Source organism: Callithrix jacchus, chromosome 14, assembly GCF_049354715.1.
Source record: "Callithrix jacchus isolate 240 chromosome 14, calJac240_pri, whole genome shotgun sequence".
NCBI classification, from domain to species: domain Eukaryota; kingdom Metazoa; phylum Chordata; class Mammalia; order Primates; family Cebidae; genus Callithrix; species Callithrix jacchus.
The window spans coordinates 45,266,713-45,294,013 of NC_133515.1; the positions used below are offsets into that span (position 1 = coordinate 45,266,713).

A 27,301-nucleotide genomic window follows, 5' to 3' on the forward strand; every position below is an offset into this window, starting at 1 on the left:
CAGGAGATCAATAATGTCTGCGCAGCCCAGAGCTCCCCAGAGGAGAGTGTTATACCCTAGAACTGCAGGAATTTACTACTAAGCTCTCAGGCCTCCTTGGTCAGCTGCAAGGAAGGGGAGTGAAATTCTGATACAGAAAGTCCACCACACCACATAATGGGGCAGGGATGAGGGGTCGGGGGGTTGGTGTCAGCTGCCCTGCTGGGGACAGGGAGGAAGCCAGAGTCCCCCTGTCCCCTGCCCTCTCCCTGCAGTCCTTCCCAAACCCTGAAGACATCAGACCAGGGACTGGGACATAGAAGGAGGGCTGAGGTCTGGAGAGCACCCTAAAACAAATGTCAGGAGAACAGAGGGAAGAAGGCAAGCCTGAGCTTCCTGGGAAAGGGAGATGAGGAACATGCCAAGGACACCCCCCACCCCCCACCGGCCCCAGAAAAGCCTGCTCTGCATATTCCTCCAAGACAAGACATCTGGAGCCGTCTTTCTGAAGCCAGGGTTAAAGTCCCTCTGCTCCCCAGTGGGGCTCAGACCCACTGCTGCCTCTCTATCCCAACCCCTCACCCTGATTTTTTCCTTCCACTGAGCTCTCAGTTCTGTCTGGCTCAGCCCTTGTCTTCTGCCCCTGTCAAGAAGAAGCAGAACTCAGATGAAAAGAAGAAACGGGGCAAGCTTGGAACCAAGGCGGGACAGGCCCCACTCCTTGCAGGCCCCGTGGGTCGCAGTGATATGGCACTCTGGGGGGAGTACCCCTACCAGCATGTTACCTGAAGGCTCAAAGTAGGTTTCAAAAACAAAGAATATAGAAACTTCGGGGATGGAAAGGAGGGCGTCACGAGATTAAGGATGACTATCCATTGGTCTTTTCTCCTTTATTCTCACCTTTCAGACGGGAACCCCAATCCGACCCCACCTGGTGACCTCTCGATCGCTGGGAGCCTCTCTCACAAACCCCTACAGATCAGTCCCTCGCCTGCTCCCAACTTTCTCCCTGGAACCTGGGCGGCTTCTCCTAAGGACAGCGGAGGGGAAGCCTGGCTCTCCTGAAGAAACGCACAGGAGTGAATCCCTTGCAAAGCTCCCTCTTCACTCAGAAGCCACCGCACCCCTCGGCCGCAACCGGTGCTGCGTGGGGCCCCTGGAGCATCCTCCCCGGGAGGGCGCGCTAGGTACCTGCAGCATCGCGGAGTCGGGCGGACGAGGTACGGGTTTCTTATTCCAGGGCCGGAACAGGAGACGCTTCTTCCAGAAGCCGGCAGGCGGAGGGCAGGTCCCCGCTCCCTTCTTCCTCGGCTCGGGGCTCTTTCCCGGCTCTGGCGGGAGTTAAGCTCGCGCCGCCGCCGCAGATCCCCCGGCCCGGCCTGCCCCGGACTCCCTGTCCCCGCCTCCGGTGGCCGTGGGGCGCCGAGGTGTGGGCTCGAGGCTGGGAGCGTTGGGGGTCGTCCGGGCCCGTGGGGCTGGAGAGGCCGGGATCGCCCTGGGCAGGAGCGTTCAGGACGCCCGGGCGGCCGCTGGCGGCGAGGACGCGCGGGAGGGATCCGAGCCAGGCGGGCGGCGCGTTCCCCGGTTCAGGCTTCAGAACGGCCACCCCGGGCGCGAACGGGGGCGCTGGGGCTCCCGGCAGGGCTCTGCGCCGACCCTGCACCGGGGGCACCCAGGCGGGGAGGCTATGCCCGCCTCGGGGCACGGGGCTCCTCAGCGGTTCACCTTGGCAGCCCGGCGCCGTCGGAGTGGGCGGAGACGGCCCCGCTCAGCCACGAACGTGCAAAGGACCGAGGAGCCTCCCCCGCTGCCCACACACTCAATCTCAGGGACACGCCTGGGGCAGCCTCCAACTTCGTCCCCTGGGCCAGCCCGACCGGACACCAGGGCCACCTTCGGTGCCAGCTGCCGTACCTCCGGGTAAAAGAGGCGCAGAGAAGTGCTTTCTAGAGAGAAACAAGGGGGCGGGGCAGCACACTGGAGAAAGGAAGGACCCCCGCCCAGGGATGTCTGCTCAGAAGGCTGGGATGGACAACGCTGACTCACAGAGCACAGTCTTCCTTTACCAGCCCATAGATTACTCAAAAAATGGGGCCTATAGTTCTGCAATCCCAATCCAAGGTATGTAACCCCAAAGTATTGAAAGTAGGGACAACATACACCAATGTTTATGGCAGCACTATTCACAGTAGCCAAAAGACAGAAACAACCCAAATGTCCGTAAATGTATTAACAAAATACATATAGTATATACATACAATAAAATATTATTCAACTATAAAAAGAAATGATGACAAGTGTTGGTGAGAATGTGGAGAAACTGGAACCCTGTGCACTGTTGGTAAGAAAGTACAATGGCACAGCCACTGTAGAAAACAGTATAGTGTTTCCTCAAAAAATTAAAAATTACAATTACCATATGATTTAGTGTTTCCACTTCTGGGTGTCTAAACAAAAAAATTAAAAGCAGGATGATGATAGGGTTTGGCTGTGTCCCCACTCAAATCTCCACTTGAATTGTATCTCCCAGAATTTCCACCTGTTGTGGGAGGGACCCCAGGGAAGGTAATTGAATCACAGGGGACCTGTTTTTCACATGCTATTCTTGTGATAGTAAATAAGTCTCATGAGATCTGATGGGTTTTCAGGGGTTTCCACTTTTGCTTCTTCGTTATTTTTCTCTTGTTGCCACCATGTAAGAAGCGCCTTTACCTGTCACCCTGAGGCCTCTCCAGCTATGTGGAACTGTAGGTCCAATTAAACCTCTTTTTGTTCCCAGTTTCAAGCATGTCTTTATCAACTTGGTGAAAATAATGCACAGGGTATCAAAGGCATGTTTGTACATCCATGTTCGTGGAAGCATTATTAGCTATGATTCACTTTAATAGTGAAAACATGGAAACAGTCCAAATGTCCATCAGTGATGAAGGGATAAACAAACTGTTCCGCATACACACATGCACTCACATGGGAACTTCCAAAAGTTTCTGGGAAAATTGAATTAAAAGATAAAAATTTAAAAATATAAACTTTAGCTTCATCATGTTCAAGATGATTTTGTAGTGATGCCAGCCATTTAGTCCATCTCTAAAGAATGGAAGGTCCTGGGAACTTTTCTATTTTATTTACGTATTTTTAATTTTTTGTTAAGACAAAAGTCTGGATAGGTTGCCCAGGCTAGTCTCAAACTCATGGCCTCAAGTGATTTTTCTACCTCAGCCTCCCAAAGTGCTGTGATTACAGGTGTGAGCCACCAGACCTGGCATGGGTCCTGGGAACTTAACCATGTCAATGAAGTCTTTTTCATATTGTTAACTTAAGAAAAATGGGTGCCAGCTAAAGACTCTTTAAGATTAGGAAATGAAGTCAGAAAGAGCCAAATCAGGACTGTAAGATGGGTGCCTAATGATTTCCCATTGAAACTCTTGCAAAATTGCCCTTGTTTGATGAGAAGAATGAGCAGGAGTATTGTCATGGTGGAGAAGGACTCTTTGGTGGAGCTTTTTCAGGCATGTTTTCTGCTACAGCTTTATCTAATTTCTCCAAATACTCTCATAATAAGCAGATATTATCATTCTTTGGCCTTCTACCAAAAACCACATGCAAAATTCTGTGAGCGTCCCCTGAAAAATCTATTGCCGTGACTTTTGCTCTTGATGGATCTGCTTTTGCTTTGACCAGACTGCTCCCACATCCTGGTAATCACTGCTTTGATTGTGCTTAGTCTTTAGGATTACACTGGCAAAGTCTTGTTTTTTCTCCTGTTATTACAGTTCTTCAAAGAAATCTTTCATAATCTTGATCCCACCTGTTTTGTATTTTCACTGAAAGCTCTACTCTTTTTTTTTTTTTTTTAATTTTTTATTGGATTATAGGTTTTGGGGTACATGAACAGAGCATGCAAGACAGTTGCGTAGGTAAACACATGGCAGTGTGCTTTGCTTTTCTTCTCCCCTTCACCATTGATAATAGACTGGATTGGAAAGCTCTACTCTTATCTACAGCTGATCTGGGCACAACAATTTTAGCACCCATCAAGTGGAAAGTTTGCTCAACTTTAATTTGCCAATCAGAAATGGGTAAATTCAACCAGTTGAGGTGCCTGTGGTGTTGGTTATTGTTTCTGCTGTTAATCATCTGTCTTCTTCAATTAGGGCATGAATAAGATTGATTTTTTTCTCACAAATGATGTGGATGGTCTGCTGTTGCAGACTTCATCTTCAACATCCTCTTGTCCCTTCCTGAAATGAGTGTCTGTTTGTAAACCACCTATATCTTTGGGTCATTGCCCACAAAAAACTTTTCATAAGGTATCAGTGATTTCACCACTCTTCCCCACAAGCTTCACCATACATTTCATGTTTGCCCTTGCTTCGATTTTTCAGAATTCATGTTGCTCTGATAGGGGCTCTTTTCTTTTTTTTTTTTGAGACAGAGTTTCGCTCTTGTTACCCAGGCTGGAGTGCAATGGCGCGATCTCGGCTCACCGCAACCTCCGCCTCCTGGGTTCAGGCAATTCTCCTGCCACAGCTTCCTGAGTAGCTGGGATTACAGGCACGCACCACCATGCCCAGATAGTTTTTTGTGTGTTTGTATTAGAGACGGGGTTTCACAATTTTGACCAGGATGGTCTTGATCTCTTGACCTCATGATCCACTCGCCTTGGCTGATATCTTATCCTTCTTAGTGCCGCAAACTAGATCCTATTCATTTTGGTGTAAAAAATATTTGAAATCCATGCATACTTTTTTCATAATATGCATTTTCCAAAATTTTAAAGCCCTCTCGTGTGTATGTGTGTGTGTATACACACAGAATGGAATATTATTCAGCTTTAAAATGGAAGGAAATTCTGACATATGCTACAACATGGATATACCTTGAAGACATTGTGCTAAGTGAAATAAGCCAGCCATGAAGGAACAAATACTGTATGATTCCACTTACGTGAGGTAGCTAGAGTAGTCAAATTCATAGAGACAGAAAGTAGAATGGTGGTTGCCTGGGTCTTGAGGAAGGAGGAATGGGGAGCTATTGTTTAATTGGTACAGAGTTTCAGTTTTGCAAAATGAAAAGAATTACAAAGATGGATAGTGGTAATGGTTGCACAACAATCTGAACGTACTTAATACCACTGGACTGTATACTTAAAAACTGTTAAGATGGCAAATATTTTTTTTCACTTTACCATAATGAGAAAATGGGAGGAAAAGGAATGATGTACTGACACATGCTACAACATGGGTGAATCCTGAAAACATCATGCTAAGTTAAATTAAGCCTATCACAAAAACAAATATTGAATGATTCCACACATATAAGATACCTAAAATAGGCAAGTTCATAAAGTCAGAAGGTAGAAAGGGGAAATAGCAGATTATTATCTAATGGGCTCGGAGTTTCTGTTTGGGATGATGAAAAAGTTCTGGCAATGGTAGGGGTGATGATTGCACAACATTGTCAATGCATTAATGTCACTGAATTGTACACTTAAACATTTAACATGGTGAATTTTATGTTATATATATTTTACATATACAGCCATGCATCACTTAATGATGAGGATACATTCTGAGAAATGCATCATTAGGCAATTTCATTGTGTGAATATCAGAGAGTGCACTTAACACAAACCTAGATGGCATAGCCTACTACACACCTAGTCTGTATGGTATAGCCTAGTTCTCTTAGGCTACAAATTGGAACAGGATGCTACTATACTGAATACTATAGGCAATGGGAACACAATGGTAAGCATATCTAAACATAGAAAAAGTACAGTGAAAATATGATAGTCTTTTGGCACCACCATCATATATGTGGTTCACCTTTGATCAAAACATCATTATGCGGCCCCTGACTGTATGTATCTCCTATACTATAGCTCAACCCTCCTTAGCAAGGCATCCACCATGGCCTGTGTGATATTGGCCTCCAACTTTCTGTAATGGAAAGAGAGTGCTGCCTGTGATCTGGATCTTTAGTACATTTTGCCACTATCAAAATGTACTAAATGTACAAAATGTATATGACTTTAGGCAAGTCATATACCCTCTGTGGGGTTCTCTTTCCTCATTTACAAAATGAATGAGGTGAGCTTGCAGTAGGAAATCACTGCCAAGTTCCAATACATCATGTAGTATCTTCCCCTGGCCCACATGCCTCCCTGGACACTTTCTCCTGCCGTTTGCAAAAATGTCACAGCACTTTCACATCCCTGAGACTCATGTCACCTGGAAGGTGGAAGAGGACAGTGGTAAAGAGTATGAGATAAGGAGTTCACTGCCTCCTCTCTACCTAGCTCTGCATATGTGAACGGTGTCACCTTGGGCAGTGTGGTAACCAAAACCTTGCCTTCCTCATTTGAAATTGGGAATGACAATAGCTTCTACTAAGGTTGCAGTGAGGATTAAATAAAATAAGGTGGGTTTGATGCTTAGCACAATGCCTGGCATTTAGCAGGCACCTGAGAAATACAAGCTATCACTATTTCTTAGTGATTCTTTCTATATCTGGCTTTGTGTGAGGTCATAACTAATCTTAAGACTTTGCTCACATGTCATTTCTTCCAGAAAGCACACTGCTCAATTCCTCCAATGGTTTTCATGTCTTCCTTACCTCTTGGTGGTTCTCCTTAAATGCACTTTTGTCACCAATTTGCTTTCCATCTTGCACTCTTTCTGAGAAGGGGCTATGTCTCTTTCATTTTTGCATCCTATTCTGCAACATTTTTCAAAGTTGACTGATTATATGAATTATTTGGAGTGGTAGTGAGCCTACTGATTCCTAAGTCCCACTTAAAACCAAGGGAAGGAGACTAGAAATCTAAATGTTTAATCAGCACCCCAAGTGATTTTTTTTTCTTTAGAGTCAAGGTCTCACTCTGTCACCCAGGTTGGAGTGTAGTGGCACAATCATAGTTCACTGCAGCCTCAACCTCCTGGGCTGAAGCCATCCTCCCACCACAGTCTTTCAGTGTAGCTCTGACTGCAGGTACATGCCATTATGTCCAGCTAAGTTTTTCAGGTTTTTTGGTAGAGACATGGTCTCATTATGTTGCTCAGGCTGGTCTTGAACCCTGGCAAAAGCAATCCTCCCACCCTGGCCTCCTAAAATGCTGGGATTGCAGGTGTGAGCCACTGCACCCAGCTCCAGGTGATTTTTATTATCATGTGGATTTGGGAATCTAAGAACTTACAACAGAGCTTGGCACAAGATATATAAATGTTCACTTGTCGTTTAATGTAGCATATGTCTTCCTGACTGCATTTGTCTCTACTCAAAAATTAAAAACAAAACTTACGTTACATGAATGACTGTTGTGAAAATTGATAGCCCCTCGAACTGGTGAGGCACCACAGGATGCACTTGTCTAACACTGCATAACAAATCACTCCAAAACATAGCAACTTAAATATATTATCTCATAGATTCTGAGGGTTAAGCATCTCGGAGTGGCTGAGTTGGGGGATTACAATCTCTAGGTCTGTCATGAGGTTGGAGTCAAGCTGTCAGCCAGGGCTGTGGCCTCATCTGAGTGTTCGAGTGAGGGGGCTGCACCTCAAAACTCACTTATGTGGTTGTTGTCAGGCCTTAGTTTTTTACCAGCTATTGCTGGAGGCTTTAGCTCCTCATCATGTGGCATAGCTCTAGGTTTGCTGGGTGACCTCACAACTTGGCAATGAAACTCTCCTACACATGCTATGTGCTGTTCATCACAAAACAAACCCTGGTACAATGTGGGAGGGGAGCCATACAGGGTGTGTGAATGCCAAGAGGTGGAACCACTGGAGGTCAGCATGAAGGTCACCTTGGAGGCCGGCTGCCACACAGAACCTGGAATTTTCCTTTTCCATTTCAAAGACCTGGCAGGAAATGGCAGTTGAGGCTAGCAATGAGTTTAGCCACAGTGAAGATACGCTGGACCTTCGGTGTAGGGAGGTGGTGGGTAACTTCTTGGGACAGAGTCAGGAGGGCATAACTGGGGTGACTGATTGGCCTAGCCCCTCCTTAGGGAAGTAATGCAGTCTGGCATGCCCTATGCACTGCAAGCCTTGCTGACGGCTCCTTAGAAGGGTTTGGGTGATTGAATGTTATTTTCTCCCCCCATCTCCCGCCTGCTCTATCTGAGAAACAAGCATCTGTCTGAATCCCTCTGAGGAGTTAATCCAATTAGAATTTTAATAGTCTGTCTCTGTGACAGAGTTAAACCAGACTAACTTGGCTTAAAGCAAAATCTGGAACTCAATCTTTTTTTAAGAAAGGAAAAGAATTAAAAACAAAATCTGGGCCTGGCACAGTGGCTCATATCTAATCTCAACATTTTGGGAGGTCACGGCAGGAGAATCGCCTGAGCCCAGGAATTTGAGACCAGCCTGGGCAACATAGTAGGGTCTGTCTCTACAAAAAAATACAGAAGTTAGTAAGGTGTGGTGGTGTCCGCCTTTAGTCCCAGCTACTCGGGAAGCTCAGGTAGGAGAATCACTTGAGCCTGGGAGGTCGACGCTGCAGTGAGCTGTGATGGCAGGACTGTGCTCCTGCCTGGGTGACTGAGAAAGGCTCCCTCTCTCTTTCACACACACACACACACACACACACACACACACACACACACACACACACTGGAACCCCATTGATAAAATTGTTTAACTTGCTGCCCTAAGGATGCCAAAAGCCTGCAAATTTTGTCTGTGATTAGAGGCCATGGGCACAGGAGTCAGAAGTGCCTTGCCTCACCCTGCCCACAAAGAGATCCATGATATCTGAGAGAATTTGCTATCCCAGGGAGTCCTGGCCACACATGATCAAAATAATAACCAGTTTGAGAAGCACCTCCTTTACAGAGTTTCATCCACTCTAAATGATGTCCATGAGCTACTTTGGATTTTTTTTCTTTTCTATTTCACTGGCAAGAATTATCCCAAAAGCCTTTTGAGTTCTTGCTGTTTTTTTTTTTATCATTTTATTCTATAATTATACCCCTTGGGTTCAGACATGGAAGTTTTTAACATCTTAGGGATTTTCTTCAGCCATGCAATTCCTGTTGCATGTTTCAACTGTAATACCTCAGAGAAACCTGATTCAGGGAGGGCCTTAGAGGTCACTCAGTGAACATGCACGTTAAGAAAGAAGCCAACAGGTTTTTTTTTTAATTGCATTTTAGGTTTTGGGGTACATGTGCAGAACATGCAAGATAGTTGCATAGGTACACATGTGGCAGTGTGTTTTGCTGCCTTCCTCCTGTTCACCCACATTTGGCATTTCTCCCCATGCTATCCCTCCCCAGCTCCCCCCCCGTCCCTCCCCTATTCCCCCCAATAGACCCCAGTGTGTAGTGCTCCCTTCCCTGTGTCCATGTGTTCTCATTGTTCAAATGGGGAAACTACTGGCCCAATATACTGGCAGATTTCAGAGCTCACTTAAGAATCCAAGTCTCCCGACTCAGAGCCCAGCACCCCCCACCCCAACCCCATCCCACCCTGCACTCTTCTGGCCCACCACACTCACAATGTCTATCTACCTGTCCTCAATTTGCCCCCCTTTCCATAATCCTTGGCTCCAGAATCCAGCCACAATTTCTCCTGTCTGACACATTTACTAAATCAGCTTATTTTCTGCTTCCATAGGATTTGTTCTCCAGCATACACTCATCTAATGCTATGAAAGAAATAAAGGAATCCTGAAAGATGCCAGAGCTGGCTTAGAACTCATCCTGCTTCCTTTTCCAATTACCTCTCCAGCGTGTGAGCCAGTGAAGGAAGACTCAGGTAGGTAAAGAGACACGCCCCTCCTTCCTGATGGGGGCCCAAACACCTGAATAATGTTAACTCTTTCATTAGTTTCACTCACCTAATTCCGCCACAAACACATTTTTCATGGGATTATTTTGGAAGCTGGCAAACTATTCATATGTTTATCTACAAAAATAAACAGGTAATAGCATACAAGAATGTTTTGAAAAAGAAAAGCAGTAGGAGGAAATTTGCCCTATTAATATCAAAATATACGAAAGAATGAGTGTAACTATAAGATGTACCTGCTCTCAAGATCTGGGTATGCATGTGCATGAAGTCTGATAGCTCAGTGTCATCACCATTCTGGAGTAGTTTACATGGGGACAGTTGAGGAGACAGGTGAAGGTGTCAGAGCCCACACATGGTATCTGCCTCAGATTCTGGTCTTCCTAAGCCCCATGGTGACAGGGCCATGGGCAGTGGGACTCTGGGAAACAGGAGAACACAGGTAGTGTTGCTTGGGGCTTCTGGTGCAGAGGAGGAAGGAAAGGCATCTCCTTGTTAGAGAAATATGGCCTGAATTTAATGCAGTGAGTGCCATGTGAAATGCCACAGTGCCCTGGCACCTTGCGGCCACAGCTTCTGAAGGCATGAAATGGGTCTTTGCTACTGACTTGGTGCAATCTTAGGGGAAGTAGCACAGGCAGGCCCCCAAAAGTCTTTATAGGAGGATGTGTTGAGGGGTTGGGCGGGAAGGAAAGAATGTAACAGAATTATTTAAAAACATGCATATAAACTCCCCAGAGACTCCCAGGTGATAAGGGGCTGGGATTTTCTGCATGGTGTAGATGGAAGCAGGAGTCAGTTATCTCTGTATGTAGGCCCATGGTACCCTCAGTCCAGGAAATACTGGTGAGACTGGAGTTACAGGAGAATGCCTTAAAGAGGAAGCAGTCTATACCACCTGTATCACAGAGGGCAACACTTAAAGGTAGTAATCTGGTGATTCGTATTTATTGTCTTAAAAGTAATATTTCCTACTATCATTCTTTGATACAGATAGTCCACACTTAGTTTCTTCTAAGTAAAAAAGTTAAAGACGTATTCGAATATAAGACTATACATTTTAGAAAAAAAGCAAAACATTCTAAATTGGGTTAGTGTGTGTTTCCTAGAGCTGCCATAACAAGGGAGTGACTTAAAACAACAGAAATTTATTCTTGCACATTTTTGGAGGCTGAAATTCAAAATCAAGGTATCAGCAAAGGCATGCTTCTTCTCACCTCTTGTCTCTTCCTAGCTCCTGGGGGTGCCGTCAACCTGCTGCCTTCCTTGGCTTGCAGCTGCCTCCCCCAAGTCCCTGCCTCTGCCATCATGTGGTGCTCTCCCAGTGTCTCTGTCTTCAGATGGCCTCTTTCTCTTACAAGGATACCAGTCATATATGATTACAACCCACTCTAATGACCTCATCTTCAGCCAATTACATTTGCAAATACCCTATTTCTAAATAAGGTTATATTCACAGATACTGGGGTTAGGATTTTAACTTACTTTTTTTGGAGAACGCAATTTAACTTATGCCAAGTATGTTATGATACATATATGTGTGATGGAACACCACATAGCTATCAAAAATGGGGCTGTGATGCTGGGCAGGTGACTCGCACCTCTAATCCCAGAACCTTAGGAGCCCAAAGTGGGAGGACTGCTTGAGCAGGAGTTCAAGACCAGCTTGGGCAACATAGCAAGAGCCCATCTCTACAAATTTCTTTCTAAAAAATGGGATCTGTGCTATTAAATATCAGGATAGGAGTAGAATGGTTACCCTTGTGGGAGAAAGGTGACTAGAAACAGCTATTCAGGGGGCTTCTGAGGTACTAACAATATTCCATTTTTTGATCTGGTAGCTCATGACAAGGATGTGTTCAGCTAGCAAAAATTCATCCTGCTGTATATTTATGAAATGTGTACTTTTCTGAATGTTCAGTATATCTCAAGGAAACATTTATTAGGACATGGTGCTATAAAGGTATATTGATTGACATGAAAAGATAGTCATGATATATTACCAGATGGAAAAACATCAGGCTGCAAACCCATATTGCAATATGATTCCATTTGGAGGGGAATTGTATCCACAGAAGAAAACATCTAGAGGGACACAGCAAACTGCTAACATTCAACTCAGAGTGGAAAGAAAATGCAAGTGTTTTTCTCTTCCTTTCAATTATCTGCATTTTCTGATTCTTCAAATGAACATATTTTATTTGTGTAATGCTTTAAATGTCATAAATGAACAAAGGATGAAATCACTAATAACATTAAGTAGAGGACTCAACTTTTAGGGAAAATTATTTATTTAGATTTTCTCTCACACTATAGTCCAAAATGCAATATGGAATGATTAAAGGGTTAAATTCCAAAAGTCAAAAGCTGGGGAGCTAAACAATGGGTACTGATGGCCATAAAGATGACAACAATAGACACTGGGGACTACTGGGGGAAAGGGAGAGGGGGGACAAGAGTTGAAAAACTAACTGTTGGATACTATACTCAGTACCTGGGTGATGGGATCATTCATACTCCAAACCTCAGCATCACACGAAATACCCAGGTAACAAACCTGCCCATGCACCCCCTGAATCTAAAATAAAAATGGAAAAAGAGAGAAAGTAGAGCATGTAACAGCTTTGCACTATGTCAATATAGATAATAACTATTTAAAAACTGAGAGACAATGAAGAGGGCATATTCAAAAATATTTCAGACTGTTTTCAATAATAAAATGGGGATTGATAGTATTAATATTTATATTTCAGGAGTATTGTATATGTATTTTTGAATAAAGCAAATGAATCATTATAATATTTCCTATTATTATCTATACTTTGAATCCAAGAGTCTTACTATGGAAGAAAGGAAATAAGCAGTTAACAAAACAGCCAAAAACAGAAAGAAAATATTGATAAACATTTATCTGATTTCAGAGTGGTGAAGGCTTTACTATGCAAAAAAAAAAAAAAGCAATAGATTATATCCCAAAGGAGAAGACTGATAGATATTTCTGCATTAAAATGCAAACATTTGGAAGTCAGTAAATAGATATTTCTGCATTAAAATGCAAACATTTGGAAGTCAGCAAAATCATAAACAAAACTAAAAGATAAATGTCAAACCAGAAAAAATATTTATGACGGATATAGCAAACAAAAGGTCAACATCCTTCATATATGAAGTACTATTACGTCTAATAAGGAAAACACTCGTATCTCAAAAGACAATGGGCAAAATACACAAACAGGCAATTAACACCAAATAAATATGAATAACAATACAATGTATTTTAAAATGCTTATCTTTACCAGTAATCAAAATAATGCCACCTAAAAACAGTGAGATGCCATTTTGTCTATCAAGTTAACCAAGAACATACACTGTAAACATGGAAATTGGATTAGCAAATTCAAATAAGAATTCAAATAAACAGTATAACTTTGGAAGAATCTTGAGCTTTTTCAGATTCTTCAACCTTTACTCTATTCTGCCCAGAGTTGCTCTGTAATAAATCTAGGTTGATGAAGTTGATTCCACACAACCATTTTCCCCCGTTCTGATTTTAGATCTGCCTGACATTTGTTTGAGCTGCCGCCAGGAAAACAGTCAGAGGCAACAGGCCAAGAAGATGACATCATTTGAAGTCAAGTCAAGTGTCTGAGTTCTGTGCTGACCACCTGTACTTGAAAACAGACATGCCCAGGAGAAGCGTGAACTCAAATTACACCTAAAAAATTTTAGTTTAAAATGTGCAATTAGTCTTTCATGTGGTGTATTGAATAAATTTCAACACTTGTCTTATATTCGGATTATTTTCAAGTTGCACACCTGTGTGTATGCGTGTGTGAGTGTGTGCATGTGTATGTTGGGAAGGAGTGAAATAAATGGCAAAGTCCCTTTTATCACTGGCCAAAAGCCAGGCTATAGCATTACAGTTGGCCTAATGAAACTATCTTTAGTGTTTACTAACCAGTAATTACAGAGCACTACGGAAATGAGAGGACTGGCAATATTGAGTCAAAAAGGACTAAGACTTTCTATAAAGTATGTAAAGTAGAATGAAAGCCACCACTTAGTAAGAAGTGTTTGAAAAGAGTTGAAGTTGCAAAGACAAAAATGCCACTTTGTTCAGGGCACCTTGCCCCGAACTCCTTGGCCTTTTCATCAGCTTTGTCCCTCGTGATGCTGTCATCTTATCCAAGCTCAGGTGTGTCCAGAGCTCCTGATCACCTGTGCCTGTTTTCTCTCTTTCTCTCTGTCACTGCATCAAATACTATCTTCATGAACAAGGATGTGTGTGTGTAATGTTTAACTCCGCATAGTACATCATGTATGTATTTTCAATGTGATATAATTTGGATATGTGTACCTCTAAATCTCATGTCAAATTGTAATCCCCAGTGTTGAAGGTGGGGCCTGGAGGGAGGAAATTGAATCATGGGGGTGACTTTCTCATGAATGGTTTAGCACCATCCTCTTGGTGCTGTTCTTGTGAGATCTGGTCCTTTAAAAGTGTATGTCAGGCAGGGCACGGTAGCTCACGCCTGTAATCCCAGCACTCTGGGAGGCTAGGGCGGGTGGATCATGAGGTCAGGAGTTCGAGACCAGCCTGGCCAACATGGTGAAACCCATCTCTACTAAAAATACAAATAAATTAGCTGGGCATGGTGGTGCATCCTGTAATTCCAGCTACTCAGGGAGCTGAGGCAGGAGAACCGCTTGAATCCAGGAAGTGGAGGTTGTAGTGAGCTGAGATCACACCATTGCACTCCAGCCTGGGCGACAGACCAAGACTCTGTCTTGGGGGAAAAAAAAGCGTGTGTCATCTCCCTGCTCCCTCTTGCTCTTGCTTTTACCATCTGATGTGCCAGAGTGCTCCCTCTTTGCCTTCTGCCATGATTGAGGTTCCTGAGCCACTGCCGCCACCGCCCCCCCCCAGGAGCATGAGCCGCTGTGCTCCCTATAAAGCCTGCAGAACTGTCAGCCAATTAAACATCTTTTCTTATTACCCAGTCTCAGGTATTTATTTATAGCAATGCAACAATGGCCTAACACAAACACACACAATGTCTTCAAGTTTTGTCTATAGTCACAAAAGTCATATGTATTGTAAAAACAATATCAAACCATGCAAAGTATAAAATCCAAAAATTCTCATGCTTACTTTTATCGCTAATTCCACTATTAGCAGTTTTTGTATAGATATTTTCCTACTTAGTGTCTTAACCTTTTACAGAATTCATTAATATGATATTAGCATATGTTCATATATATTTTAACCAATACAGAGAATAGACTGTAAAGTCACAAATGCTCAAAATACCCACCTCAGTGCCAGAACATTAGTTTAACATTCTAGTGACATACATGGTTAGTTAGAATACTCTCTATGGGCTGGGTGTGGTAGCTCGCGCCTGTAATCCCAGCACTTTGGGAGGCCGATGCAGGTGGATCACCTGAGGCCAGGAGTTCAAGACCAGTCTGGGCAACATAGTGAAACTCCATCTCTACTAAAATTATAAAAATTAGCCAGGTGTGGTGGCAGGCACCTATAATCTCAGCTACTCAGGAGGTTGAGGTGGGAGAATCACTTGAGCCTGGGAGGCAGAGATTGCAGTGAGCCGAGATTGTGCCACTGCAGTCCAGCCTGTGCAACAGAGCAAGACTTTGTCTCAAAAAGAAAAAAAGTATACTCTCTATGTATATGTACCAAAGAAACCAAGTAGAAGACGGAACAATCCATGCTTTGAGGTAACTCCAAGCTCAGATAATTTTCTCCAGCAGGATTGTCTGTTGGAACCCATGGGGACAAGACAGTGGTTATTCTGAGTCTCAGTCATATTTAGGCAGGAAATGGTGGGCCTTGGGTCTGCAGGAGGAAAAAATCTTCTAGTGTTACGTGACAGGGAGGGATGAAGAGGCTAGATGGAAAAGCAGGTCGGGGGAGTGAACTGCTATGGCCTTAGTGAGGCAAGATGGTTGCATGGCCAGACTTTTCTCCTCTTTCCTGACTAAGAAAACAAAACAAAAAAAGCTTTGGCAGCACGTTGGAACCCCAGGTTTCTGGCAGCAGTGTCAGTGCCAACTCTAGCCAGAAAATCAGCCAGAATGGTCCCTTTGCACACACTCAGTACAGAGGAAAAATGCAGTCTGGTATTAGAGGCAACCTCAGAGAGGAGAGGCTTCTAATGAGAGTCTCTGAGTTTTGTGGTTTAAGCAGTGACAGCCACAGAGCCTAGCTATACATCATGGAGGAACCAGGTAACATAGCAGAGGTGAAGTTTTCCAGGTTCAAGGTGGTGCCTCTGAGTTCCAACTCCTATTTACTATACAAGAACAAACAGAACAAGGTTTAGGATACAAAAGTGTCTGGGAGAATCTTGGTGTTTTCCTGGGAGGATATTGTAAAAACAAGAAGGCAGTTCTTATAAGGGATTGACTTACAGGCTCAGTGTCATTTACACCGAACGGTAAAAGAAATGTGATCTCATATTTTACTTCAGTGAAGTGAACAAATCAGGGGGATTTCATATATATGTATATATCTATCAGGAGATTGTATATACTTTTATTAAACAAAATGATAGGTTGGGCACAGTGGCTCACACCTATAATACCAGCACCTTGGGAGGTCAAGGCTGGAGGATTGCTTTAGCCCAGGAGTTTGAGAACAGCCTGGGTAACATAGAAAAGACCTTGTCTCTACTAAAAATAAAAACTAGCTACTTGGGAGTCTAAGGTGGAAGGATTGCTTGAGCCTGGGAGGTTGGGACTGCAGTGAGCCTTGATCATGCCACTGCACTCCAGCCCAAGCAACAGAGCAAGACCATGTTTTAAATAAATATATATGTTATATCATTTTCTGCAGTTGCTTTACCTACTTATCAGTGTGATATTCTGTCTATACCATTGCATATATAATGGATTTACCTCATCCTTTTTAGTTGCTCAATTTAGTATTCCATTATATGGATATACCACAATTTCTTACCTACTGGTAAATATTTATTTGCTGCCAGTTTTTAAAGATTGTAGACTGTGACTCCACATCTGTTCTTCTCTAACACTGGTTAGAGAAGATTACCAGTTGTTTTACAAAACATGTTTTTCATTTATTATGGTGATAAAGCTATAAGCCCTAGGATTGACCCATAGTAGAATTTTAGCAGCCTGATGGTGAGTGGGAGAGATATTTGGGGAAGAGACTGATCTTTTCCTGGAGTCACAGAAATTGGAAAACTAGTTAATTCCTTGCTAATGAACTACTCTGCACTCTCCTCCAATCTGCTCAGGCTTCCCTGAAACAACTCATCACTTCACCAGTCTGCTGAGTGAGGCAGTGCAAAGTGTAGTCCACATAAAACCCAGACAAGGAGATGAGTGGGGACTGAAGCTCAGCCCATGTGCCTCCTGCCACACTGATAGCCTTTCTGTGGCCTGAGTCCACGTAGTAGAAGGGGCATCTTTTCTAGTTTGTGTGGAGGAATATTAAGCACTAGCAGTGGCCCATATTTTGTCCACTGGATCAATCCTCGGCCTTATTTTAAAGTCTTTGCTTTATCAATTCAGCTTGCCAGTTGATCGTTTACATCTCATTTTAGAGTCCACCATTCTGTATTCAGTTAAAAGGCTAGAATACACAGTTCATATTTCTACTCTGCTCTTATCTGTATGATGGTGTGAAACTTGCTTATTTTCTCTTGGATTCAGCTTTGGCATCATCTCTAAGGTCCCTTCCAGCTCTAAAGCTGCATGATTCTTTGTGACATCAGGTTAGAGCTGTCTCCTGCACTGCCAAATGTGCTCCAAATCAATGGAATGTGCTCCCCAGGGTTTGAGACCACAGCCCATATCACTGAATGAGTGGCCCAGGAGAAGCCAAAAAGTCTACTCTGACATCATCAACCACACTCTCACTGAAGCCAATCAGCTTTGCTCCCATAGCCTTCAGACCCTGGTGCATATCCCTGAAGATGTCCTTTGGTTGCTGCTCCACCTTCTGGAACTTCCAATCATAGTCCTCAAGCTTGTTTTGTAGCTGAAAGATGGTTTGGGAAGATTTCGGGTTCTTCTCAGAGACCTGTTTAATGTGGACCACCTGTTGCTTGCCAGCACTGTTGGCAAGCTTCAAGTACTTGTCAACATCATCCTTTGGGCTGTTGGTACAATGTCAGTCTATTCTGTAAGCTTCAGGATCTCCTCTTGCAGGGCAGAACTAGCAGTTTTTGTTCACTGAGCATCTGGTGTTCCACCAATCAGGTCTGTGTGGATGTTGCCATCAGTGTTGGTGGATACTGCACTAGAGGTCTGAGCAGGAGTGCTTACTTTCAAACGCTCCATCTGTTCTGCAGTTGCCTCCTCTCCTGGTTGACATGTAGGAGCAGCACAAGCTATTTCCACCACAGCTGAGCTGGTAGGAACATTAGTCACAGATGAAGAAGACCAAGGCTGGCTTGACTGCTTGATAGCTGCTGTCTCCTGGCTGTATTGCCTACTGATTTGGGGACTTTCCTTTCAGGCCTCTGGCTTGCTCTGCCTGTCATAAAAATTGGTCTTGTCTTCATCTTGAATCGTACTTGGATTTGTTGCAGGAACTGATTCAGAGCTGTGGGGTGAGGGGTGGGGCTACTCTCAATTTCAGCACATGTGTTCTGGTTTCCCAAATCTATTTCAGGTTCTAGATCTGCCTGAGTTTTCTGCACATCATGTGGAGATATGGATGACTTCCTGGGGTGCTGCCAGAAGAGATGCTTCAAGCCTTGGCCAATCTCATTAAAGTACTCCAGAGCACTGTGGGTCATTCTAGACAATTTGTTTTCTGACTTTGTCTGCTTCCTGGCCTTTGCATCTGCAACTAGAAAATGCGGCATTTTCTACTTTGAAAACTTACTGTTTTCTTGATGATATTTGCCCTTATCTCTCCTCTAATGAAGGAAGGATTGCAACCAAACCATCCCTCCCTGATACAAGACACTGTACCAATAGAGCAATGCCTCCATCCTACCCCAACTGCAGTAGTTATCTCATGAACAAAGGAGGACTGATGCAGAATTGAAGACAAAGACAAAAGGTTCTGTTTAAAAGAATGGTTCAGGGGACTGTTTGCTTCTAGTGAACAAAGGCCCTGAGCTTTTACAGCCCTTTTAATTTATTAAGTACAGTGAATAGGGAGGAGGAAGTGATTGTCAGTCAGCTACTTGATTTATCACAGGTTCATAGGACTGCTTTCCTTGTTCAACAGGTTCCAGATGTCAGGTAGATAACCTCAAGGAGCACAGATACAAGGAGCACAGGACCTGGGAAGTGACTGCCTTCTGGCGGCAAACACAGTTTGTCAATTTGCTTTCCTGAGAAGTTTGCTGTTTACTCATATAGCCTCCAAAGGTATATTGAGTTGGTCACGTCTCACATTCTTGGGGTCTCCAGCACCCAATCACACCCCGTGGTTCTTTACAACACAGTATATCTTTGATGATAACTGTCACCAGGAAACTTTTCTCCTTAGCCCAATGAAACAATAAGCAGTCTTTCACTAATGTGTTACCTGTGTGATTGTATGAATAGATTATACTTGGAGTCAGTAACAGAAAATGAGGCACATACACTAATTGTAAAATTCTTTGGATCGTTTTTGATTCCATGCTACCGATGTGGTAAAGTGGCAGAAGATGAGCTAAAAATAGATCTGGCTTTGGTTCTGTCAGTATCTGCATAGCATTAAAAATGCTACTTGGCCTTTCTGGGTCTCAATTTTCTCACTTATTCAGAAAAATACCATTTGAGTACCCTCTATATGCCAGGTCCTATGTTAATCACAGGTAAAGAAGACATGATCCAGACTCTGTTGGTGGGGAAGATGAACAAAAGGAAAGAAAAGAACATGAGGGAGGGAGAAAGGGAGGAAAAGAAGAAGGAAAGAAGGAAGGGAGGGAGGGAGGGAGGGAAAGTGAGAGGGGGGAAGGAAGGAGCAAGTAAATATATAATAAATTTTAACATAAAATCTGTATTTTTCAAACTTTTACTTTAGCCAAAACATGATTTGTTTAGCATAAAAATAATGTAGCAGCACTGACCTGCAAAACACAGCATGGCCCAACCCTGGGGATCTCTACCACTCTGTCCTGGGATCTCTACCACTCTGTTCTGGGGATCTCTACCACTCCGTCCTGGGGATCTCTACCACTCTGTCCTGGGGATCTCTACCACTCTGTCCTGGGATCTCTGCCACTCTGTCCTGGGGATCTCTACCACTCTGTCCTGGGATCTCTGCCACTCTGTCCTGGGGATCTCTACCACTCTGTCCTGGGGATCTCTGCCACTCTGTCCTGGGATCTCTGCCACTCTGTCCTGGGGATCTCTACCACTCTGTCCTGGGGATCTCTGCCACTCTGTCCTGGGGATCTCTACCACTCTGTCCTGGGATCTCTGCCACTCTGTCCTGGGATCTCTACCACTCTGTGCTGGGGATCTCTACCACTCTGTCCTGGGGATCTCTACCACTCTGTCCTGGGATCTCTACCACTCTGTCCTGGGGATCTCTACCACTCTGTCCTGGGATCTCTACCACTCTGTCCTGGGATCTCTGCCACTCTGTCCTGGGATCTCTACCACTCTGTCCTGGGGATCTCTACCACTCTGTCCTGGGGATCTCTGCCACTCTGTCCTGGGATCTCTGCCACTCTGTCCTGGGATCTCTACCACTCTGTCCTGGGGATCTCTGCCACTCTGTCCTGGGATCTCTGCCACTCTGTCCTGGGATCTCTACCACTCTGTCCTGGGATCTCTACCATTCTGTCCTGGGGATCTCTGCCACTCTGTCCTGGGATCTCTGCCACTCTGTCCTGGGATCTCTACCACTCTGTCCTATGGCACTCTGCCCTTGTTCATCCCACCTCTGCCACTGTGGTCTTGTCATTCTTCCTGAATCATGCTAACCTCGCTCCCAACTCAGGGTCTTGCTACCTGCTGCTCCCTCTGCTTGGGACATTTCCCCTGTATCTTCAGATGACTTGACCTTCATTTCATTCATCTCTTTGCCTAAATATCATCTCAGAGAAGACATCTCTGATAACCCTATCTAAAATCATTTTGTGTTCTCCAGTGCTTTCCTACCTTGTTCTGCTGTCTTTTTCTTTTTTAGCATTTATTTCCACTTGAAATTATATGTTTTTTCATTTTTATTTTCTGTCTCATCATTGTAAATTCCATCACAAGAACTCTGTTTTCCTGATTTCCCTTTGTAACTCCTTTTATCAGGCCAGACTTATAGTAGGAGCTCCTTTAATATTTGTTAAGTGAACATTAGGAAGAGGAAACTAAAGGGGGAATGGTTCTGTTGAAACACTGGGACAGGAAGCTAAGTCCTGTGCAATCTATTTCCTCCTCATGTAGCCCCTGAGGACACTTCCAGGTCTAACACAGCAGGACACAAATTAATTCATCAGGAAAGTCGTCTGAAACATTAAACTTTATTCTTCATTCATTTTTAAATTTCAAAACATCTACTTTGTTCTATGACAAAAGCTATGCTATGTGCTTGGATTCAAGGACATAATAACATTATCTATTCTGTCTTGGAGTTTATTGTCTAGCTATAAAAAATTAATCTAAATTAATGAGATGATATGACAGAGAAGCTGGGGCACACAGAAGACAGAGTGATTGCCTGCAGGACACCTTACCTTTCTCCTCCATAAAAAGGATGTTCACTTCTCAGCTCTAAAGTTTATTCTGAGAATAAAATGAGAAGATAGATATGAAAGTGTTTGAAATACTGCAGAACATCCTCAAAACTCCAGTGTGGGTATGATTATTCAAGATTAAACAGAACATCAGGAAAAGTGGCAGAGGAAGAAACTCAGAAGTTTTGCTTCTCTATGAAAGCAACGAAAAGTAAACTGTCAAAATATTTCAAAATTAACTTTTTTGGAACTCTGGAAATTAACCAGAAATTGAATGATATAAGAACTTATTCAAAAAAACAATGTAAGAACAATGAACATTGTGGTGTTTCAATTTACTCTAGTGCAATCCCTTCTTTTGAGCTCAGCAGTAGTCTTGAAAACAACAGCATATATTCCCAGCACCAGGGGAAGTGGATAAACTTCATTCACAGAAAAATTGTCATTATTTAACCTATCGGGTGGATTCCTAGAAGACTGCTTGAAAGGCTTCTCTTCACCTTACTTAACTCAATACTTACCCACTGTTAAAGCTGCTCACCAGGGGGGTCATTTGTCAAAAATATTTAGACAAACATTTTCTTTTTTGGGGGGGGCAAATAAAGCAGTTAATCATTTCAGCATTTTCCTCTTTATTATTTTCATGAGCGGAGACTGTATTAGTTCAACACACTTTGCTGTAACTTTTTTTTATGGTTTAGAAGGGCTCTAATTTTTGTTTTTTTCCAAAAGAAAGAAAGAGAAAGGGGGAGAGAGAACAGGAGTCTTGTTCTACTGCCCAGGCTGGAATGCAATCTAAAAATAGGTATTAAAAACCTCTTTTATGCCGATAATTGTGCTTAACAGCAGAGACAGGAAGGAATAAGGGAAGAAAATAACAAACAAACAGCCAACCAATATTTCATTTAAGTCTGTGAAATGCTATGCAAATGTTGAAGAGTGATTTACTTCCACTTATGTGGTCACTTTCAAAATAGATGTAATGTGATACTGAGAAAAATGTATGTTCTGTAGACCTGGGGTGAAGAATTCTATAAGTACTCGCTGAGTTACTTGTTCCAGGTCTGAGTTCAAATCATAGATGTTCCTGTTAATTTCTATCTCGTTGATCCATCGAATATTAACAATGTGGTGTCAATGTCTCCTGCTATTATTGTACGGGAGTCCAAGTCTCCTGATAAGTCATTAAGAACTTGTCTTATGTATCTGGGTGTTCCAATATTGGGTGCATATATATTTATGATCATTGACTCCTGTTGTTGCATTGGTCCTTTTACCATTATGTAATGTCCTTCTTTGTTTCTTATAGTCTTTGTTACTATTAAAGTCTATTTTGTCAGAGATGAAAGTTACAACTCCTGTTTTTGTTGTTCTCCATTTCATTGGTAAGTCTTCCACCCACACTTTGTTTTGAGTCTTTGTGTGTCCTTGCTTATGAGACGAATCTAGATACAGCGTACCGATGGGTTTTGACTTTTTATTCAATTTGTCTGTCTGTGTCTTTGATTGGGGCATTTAATCCATTTAAATTTAGGATTAATATTGATATTCCTGAGTTTAATATTGTTGTTAATGCTAGCTGGCTATTTTGCCCATTAGTTGATACAGATTCTTCATTATGGAGATAGTCTTTACCTTTTGGTAAGTTTTTGGGATGACTGATACTGGTTGTTCCTTTCTGTGTATAGTGCTTCTTTCAGAAGCTCTTGTAAAGCAAGCCTGGTGGTGATGAAATCTCTGAGTGCTTGCTTGTTCACAAAAAAATTTATTTTTCCTTCATTTGTGAAGCTTAGTTTGGCTGGATATGAGATCCTGGGTTGAAAATTCTTTTCTTTGAGGATATTGAATATTGACCCCTGCTCTCTTCTAGTTTGTAGGGTTTCTGCTGAGAGATCTGCTGTGAGTCTGATAGGCTTCCCTTTATGGGTAAGCTGACCTTTCTCTCTAGCTGCCCTTAGAATTTTCTCCTTTATTTCAACCCTGGCGAATCTAATGATTATGTGTCTTGGGGTTGCTCTACTTGAGGAATATCTTTGTGGTGTTCTCTGTATTACCTGAAGTTGAGTATTGTCCTGCCTTACTAGGTTAGGAAAGTTTTCCTGAATAATATCCTGAAGAATATTTTCCAGCTTGGATTCATTCTCTTCATGACATTCAGGCACACCTATCAAAATGTAAATTAGGTCTTTTCACACAGTCCCATATTTCTTGGAGACTTTGATCATTCCTTTTTACTCCTTCTTCACTAATCTTGTCTTTTCATTTCATTTCATTAAGTTGGTATCCTGTCTTCTGCTTGATCAATGCGACTGTTAAAACCTGTGCATACTTCGCAGCATTCTCGTATTGTATTCTTCAGTTCCATTAATTCACTTATATTCCTCTCTAAATTGTCTATTCCTGTTAGGATTTCGTCAAACCTTTTTTCAAGGTTCTTAGTTTCTTTACATCGGGCTAGAACATGTTCTTTTAACTCACAGAAGTTTCTTATTATCCACCTTCTGAAGTGTGATTCTGTTAATGGAAAGCACTCATTCTCCATCAGCCCTCAATCCCTTGTTGATGAGGAACTGTGATCCCCTATAGAGGGACAGGCATTCTGATTTTGGGTATTCTCAGCCTTTTTAGACTGGTTTCTTCCCATTATTGTAAATTTATCCACCTGTCATCCTTGTAATTACCGATTTTCAAATTAGGTCTCTGAGTGGACATCCAACTTGTTGATTATCAGCGCCGGAATCTGAGCAACCCACTGTGCCAGCTAAAACAGCAGCATTAAGATTCATGGTGCTTTTCTGCCCGGGAATCTCTGGTCTGGCTTCCTTCTTGAGTCCCTTTTTTAATCAGCTGAATAGGTGACTCTGCCTTCCCAGAGCTCCAAACATCAACCAAAAGGGGACACAGTCCCGTTTACTCTGCACCAAGAACCACAGTGCCGGCCACAAGAATCGCGCTGGTGACCCGTGGGGCTCCTCTGCTGGGAATCTCCTGGTCCGTGAACAACAAAAATTCGTCTAAAAGTGTGGCGTCCTCTCATTCTTTGCGCTTTCACTGGGAGCTACAATCCTGAGCTGCTAGTAATCAGCCATCTTGGATCTCTGCTCTAGACAAACATTTTCATCACTATTGCCCAAGACAATGAATAATAGTTAGGCAAACCGCAGACTAGTCTCACAACTTGAAAAGAAAGAATTGGGAATGAAAACTTTAAAAAGCTTCTAGGTATTTTTAGGAATCTAGAAAGCCACATGTTTTCCCAGAGCTGTGCACATGCTCGAGAAAGATGCTGAACTTTTGGCTGACCTTGAGACCCCGTACAAAAAGAAAGCGAAGCCCAAGGCAGAGTTGTAAAGCTGCTAGGCTGAGTTTTGAAGGCATGCCTCAACACACACAGAGTTCCTTAGAAAAAAATGGAAGAATTTTTAGTTCTAGGTGTTTAAGAAAATCTCTGTCCAATCATTAGGTGACCATTAGGCTCATAGAACAGAAACTTTAGTTACCACACATAAAGAATACAGACATTACAGAATTAGTTCAGAAAAGTCACTTAAAAAGCCCAAAGTACAACAAGAAGCAAAAGCAAGTCATCTAAGCAACCAAAGAAAAAATACACATAGGTTGGACTTTATCAAATTAAAAGCTTTTGTACATCAAAGGGTACTATCTAAGAAAGTGAAAAGACAACCCACAGAATGGGGACAAACATTTGCAAATCATATCTAACAGGGGTCTAGCATCCAAAATATTTTGAGCCAGGCACAGTGACTCACACATGTAATCCCAGCATTATGGGAGACCAAGTCAGAAGGATCACTTTAGGCCAGGAGTTTCAGACTAGCCTGGACAACATAGCAAGGTCTTATATCTACAAAAAAATTAAAAATTAGTTGGGTATGTAGTAACATGTACCTGCACTCCTAGCTACTCAGGAAGCTGAGGTGGGACAATCCTTTGAGTCCAGGAGTTTGAGGCTTCAGTGAGCTATAATCGTGCCACTGCTCTTGAGCCTGGTGACAGAATGAGGCCCTGTCTCTAAAAAAAAAAATTTTATAAAAGTAAAATAAAATATAGAGAGAATTCTTCAGCGACGAGATGACAAAAAAAAAGCCTATTTTTAAATCCCCCTATGATTTGAATAGACATTTCTCCAAAGGAGATATACAAATGGCCAATAATCACATAAAAACATACTTAACACCATTAGCTAAAGGGAAATGCAGAGTGGGCACAATGCCTCATACCTGTAATCCCAGCTTTTTGGGAGGCCATGGCAGGAGGTTTGCTTGAGACCTGGAGTTCAAGACCAGCCTGGGCAACAGAGCAAGACCCTATCTCATAAAAGAAAAACAAAGGCAAGGAAATGCAAATCGAAACCTCAAAGAGATACCACTTTATATGCGTGAGAATAGCTATACATTTTTTTTTTTAAGAGACTAACAACAATTGGTGAGGATGCAAAGAAACTGAACTCTTTATAATACACTGATGGCAAGAATGTAAAATGGTGCAGCCATTTTGGCATTGAGGAAAACAGTTTGGCAGTTTCTCAACTAGTTAAATATAGAGTTATATGACCCAGAAATTTCATTTCTACATATATACCCAAGAGAAATAAAAATATATGTACACTCAATTTGTGCATGAATATTCATAACTACATTATTCACAATAGCCAAAAACATCAAAGTGCCTATCAACTAATGATGAATGGAGGAACTGAAGGAATGGAATATTATTTGGCAATAAAAAAGTATGAACTATTGATACATGCTACAACATGGATAAACCTTAAAAACATTATGCTAAGTGAAAGAAGCCAGTCACAAAGGCCATATAGTGTATGATTCCTTTTTTATTAAATATCCAGAGTAGGAAAATCCATAGATGCAAAAAAGCAAATGGTGGTTTCTGGGGTAAGGGAGAATGGGGAATAACTGTTTGCTATATACTGAATGTCTGTGTCCCCCTAAAATCCATATGTTGAAGCCTTAGCCCCCTATGTGATGGTATTTGGAGATGGGGCCTTTCAGAAATAATGAGATTTAGATGAGGACATGAGGGCAGTCCTTTCTTAATTACTAGGATGGCTATAACAAATTATCATAGACTGAGTGGCTTAAACTACCAACCGTTCTGGAGGTTGTGAAGTGCAAGGTAAAGGTGCTGGCATATTTAGTGTCTGGTGCAGATGGTTCTCTTAGAGTATCCTCACATGGTAGAGATAGAGATCATTTCTCTTGTGTTTCTTCTTCTAAGGGCGCTAATCTCATCCATGAGGGCTCCACCTTGATGACCTAATTACCTCCTCCGCCTCCAAATATCATCATTGAGTGTACACATTGGGAATTGGGGTTTCAACATATGAATTTTGGAAGTACACAAACATTCAGTCTAGAGCAGGCCCTTATGATTGGCTTAGTGTCCCTGTAAGATTAGGAAGAGACTGGTGTTTGCTTTCCCTTTGCCATATGAAGACATAGCAATATGGGGTTCAGGACGTGCCATCCCACAATATGACTGCAGAATATAGGAATATGTACTTTTGGCGTAGGATTATATGGACTGGTTATTTTGAGAAACTAGAGGCAAGAGAAGTTCTGAAAAGTTGCCCTTTTGTAAGAAGTTTACATGTATAAAGGAAATCTCCATTGATAAGGGTATTTCCCTCTTTGTATCAGGAAAAAGATAACTAGACTAAACAATTAGAGACTCAATCAATGGAGAAGGCATTGATTAAATCTGAGTAAGAAACCTTTTGTTTTAAGATGCTTTTTTGGCCATCTCTTAATGAGGAATTCCTCCTTCCCTCCCTCCCTTCCTTCCTTCTCTCCTTTCTTCTTTTCATTGAGACAA

At 42.6% G+C, this 27,301-nt stretch overlaps 2 protein-coding genes and 1 long non-coding RNA gene across 10 annotated transcripts in view; 1 reads left to right on the forward strand and 2 right to left on the reverse strand.

Moving 5' to 3' along the window:
* The window catches only part of PROKR1 (prokineticin receptor 1), a 15,844-nt gene extending 14,111 nt beyond the window's left edge, over positions 1–1,733 (reverse strand). The window contains exon 1 of the mRNA XM_017964037.4: positions 1,171–1,733. The gene's annotated coding sequence lies outside the window, so the exon portion shown is untranslated. The remainder of the gene's footprint in view (positions 1–1,170) is intronic.
* LOC118147171 (uncharacterized) lies at positions 398–13,460 on the forward strand. Its single transcript, XM_078348362.1, has 6 exons — positions 398–517; positions 607–759; positions 887–1,058; positions 1,177–2,100; positions 9,606–9,750; positions 13,334–13,460. Exons 1-5 carry the CDS (start codon positions 398–400, stop codon positions 9,632–9,634), a joined length of 1,398 nt encoding a protein of 465 aa, XP_078204488.1. The 3' UTR covers positions 9,635–9,750; positions 13,334–13,460.
* LOC144579276 (uncharacterized) overlaps positions 12,053–27,301 on the reverse strand; it is a 27,586-nt gene continuing 12,337 nt past the window's right edge. For 2 of the 8 annotated variants that reach the window (XR_013526532.1, XR_013526537.1), the window contains exons 4-6: positions 25,690–25,776; positions 21,449–21,497; positions 12,053–18,621 (exon numbers count right to left, since the gene is read on the reverse strand). This is a non-coding gene — a long non-coding RNA (uncharacterized LOC144579276). Of the gene's footprint in view, positions 21,498–25,689; positions 25,777–27,301 lie in introns of all 8 variants that reach the window. The other 6 variants (XR_013526535.1, XR_013526539.1, XR_013526534.1 and 3 more) reach the window with 4 other exon arrangements.

Excerpts from the sequence above, each read along its gene's own strand:
- LOC118147171 (XM_078348362.1), top strand. The coding sequence starts at position 398 with ATGCCAAGGACACCCCCCACCCCCCACCGGCCCCAGAAAAGCCTGCTC. Across the intron at positions 1,059-1,176 it reads TCCTGAAGAAACGCACAGGA|CATCGCGGAGTCGGGCGGAC; the intron begins GTGAATCCCTTG and ends AGGTACCTGCAG. Across the intron at positions 2,101-9,605 it reads TTCTGCAATCCCAATCCAAG|GATTTGTTCTCCAGCATACA; the intron begins GTATGTAACCCC and ends CTGCTTCCATAG.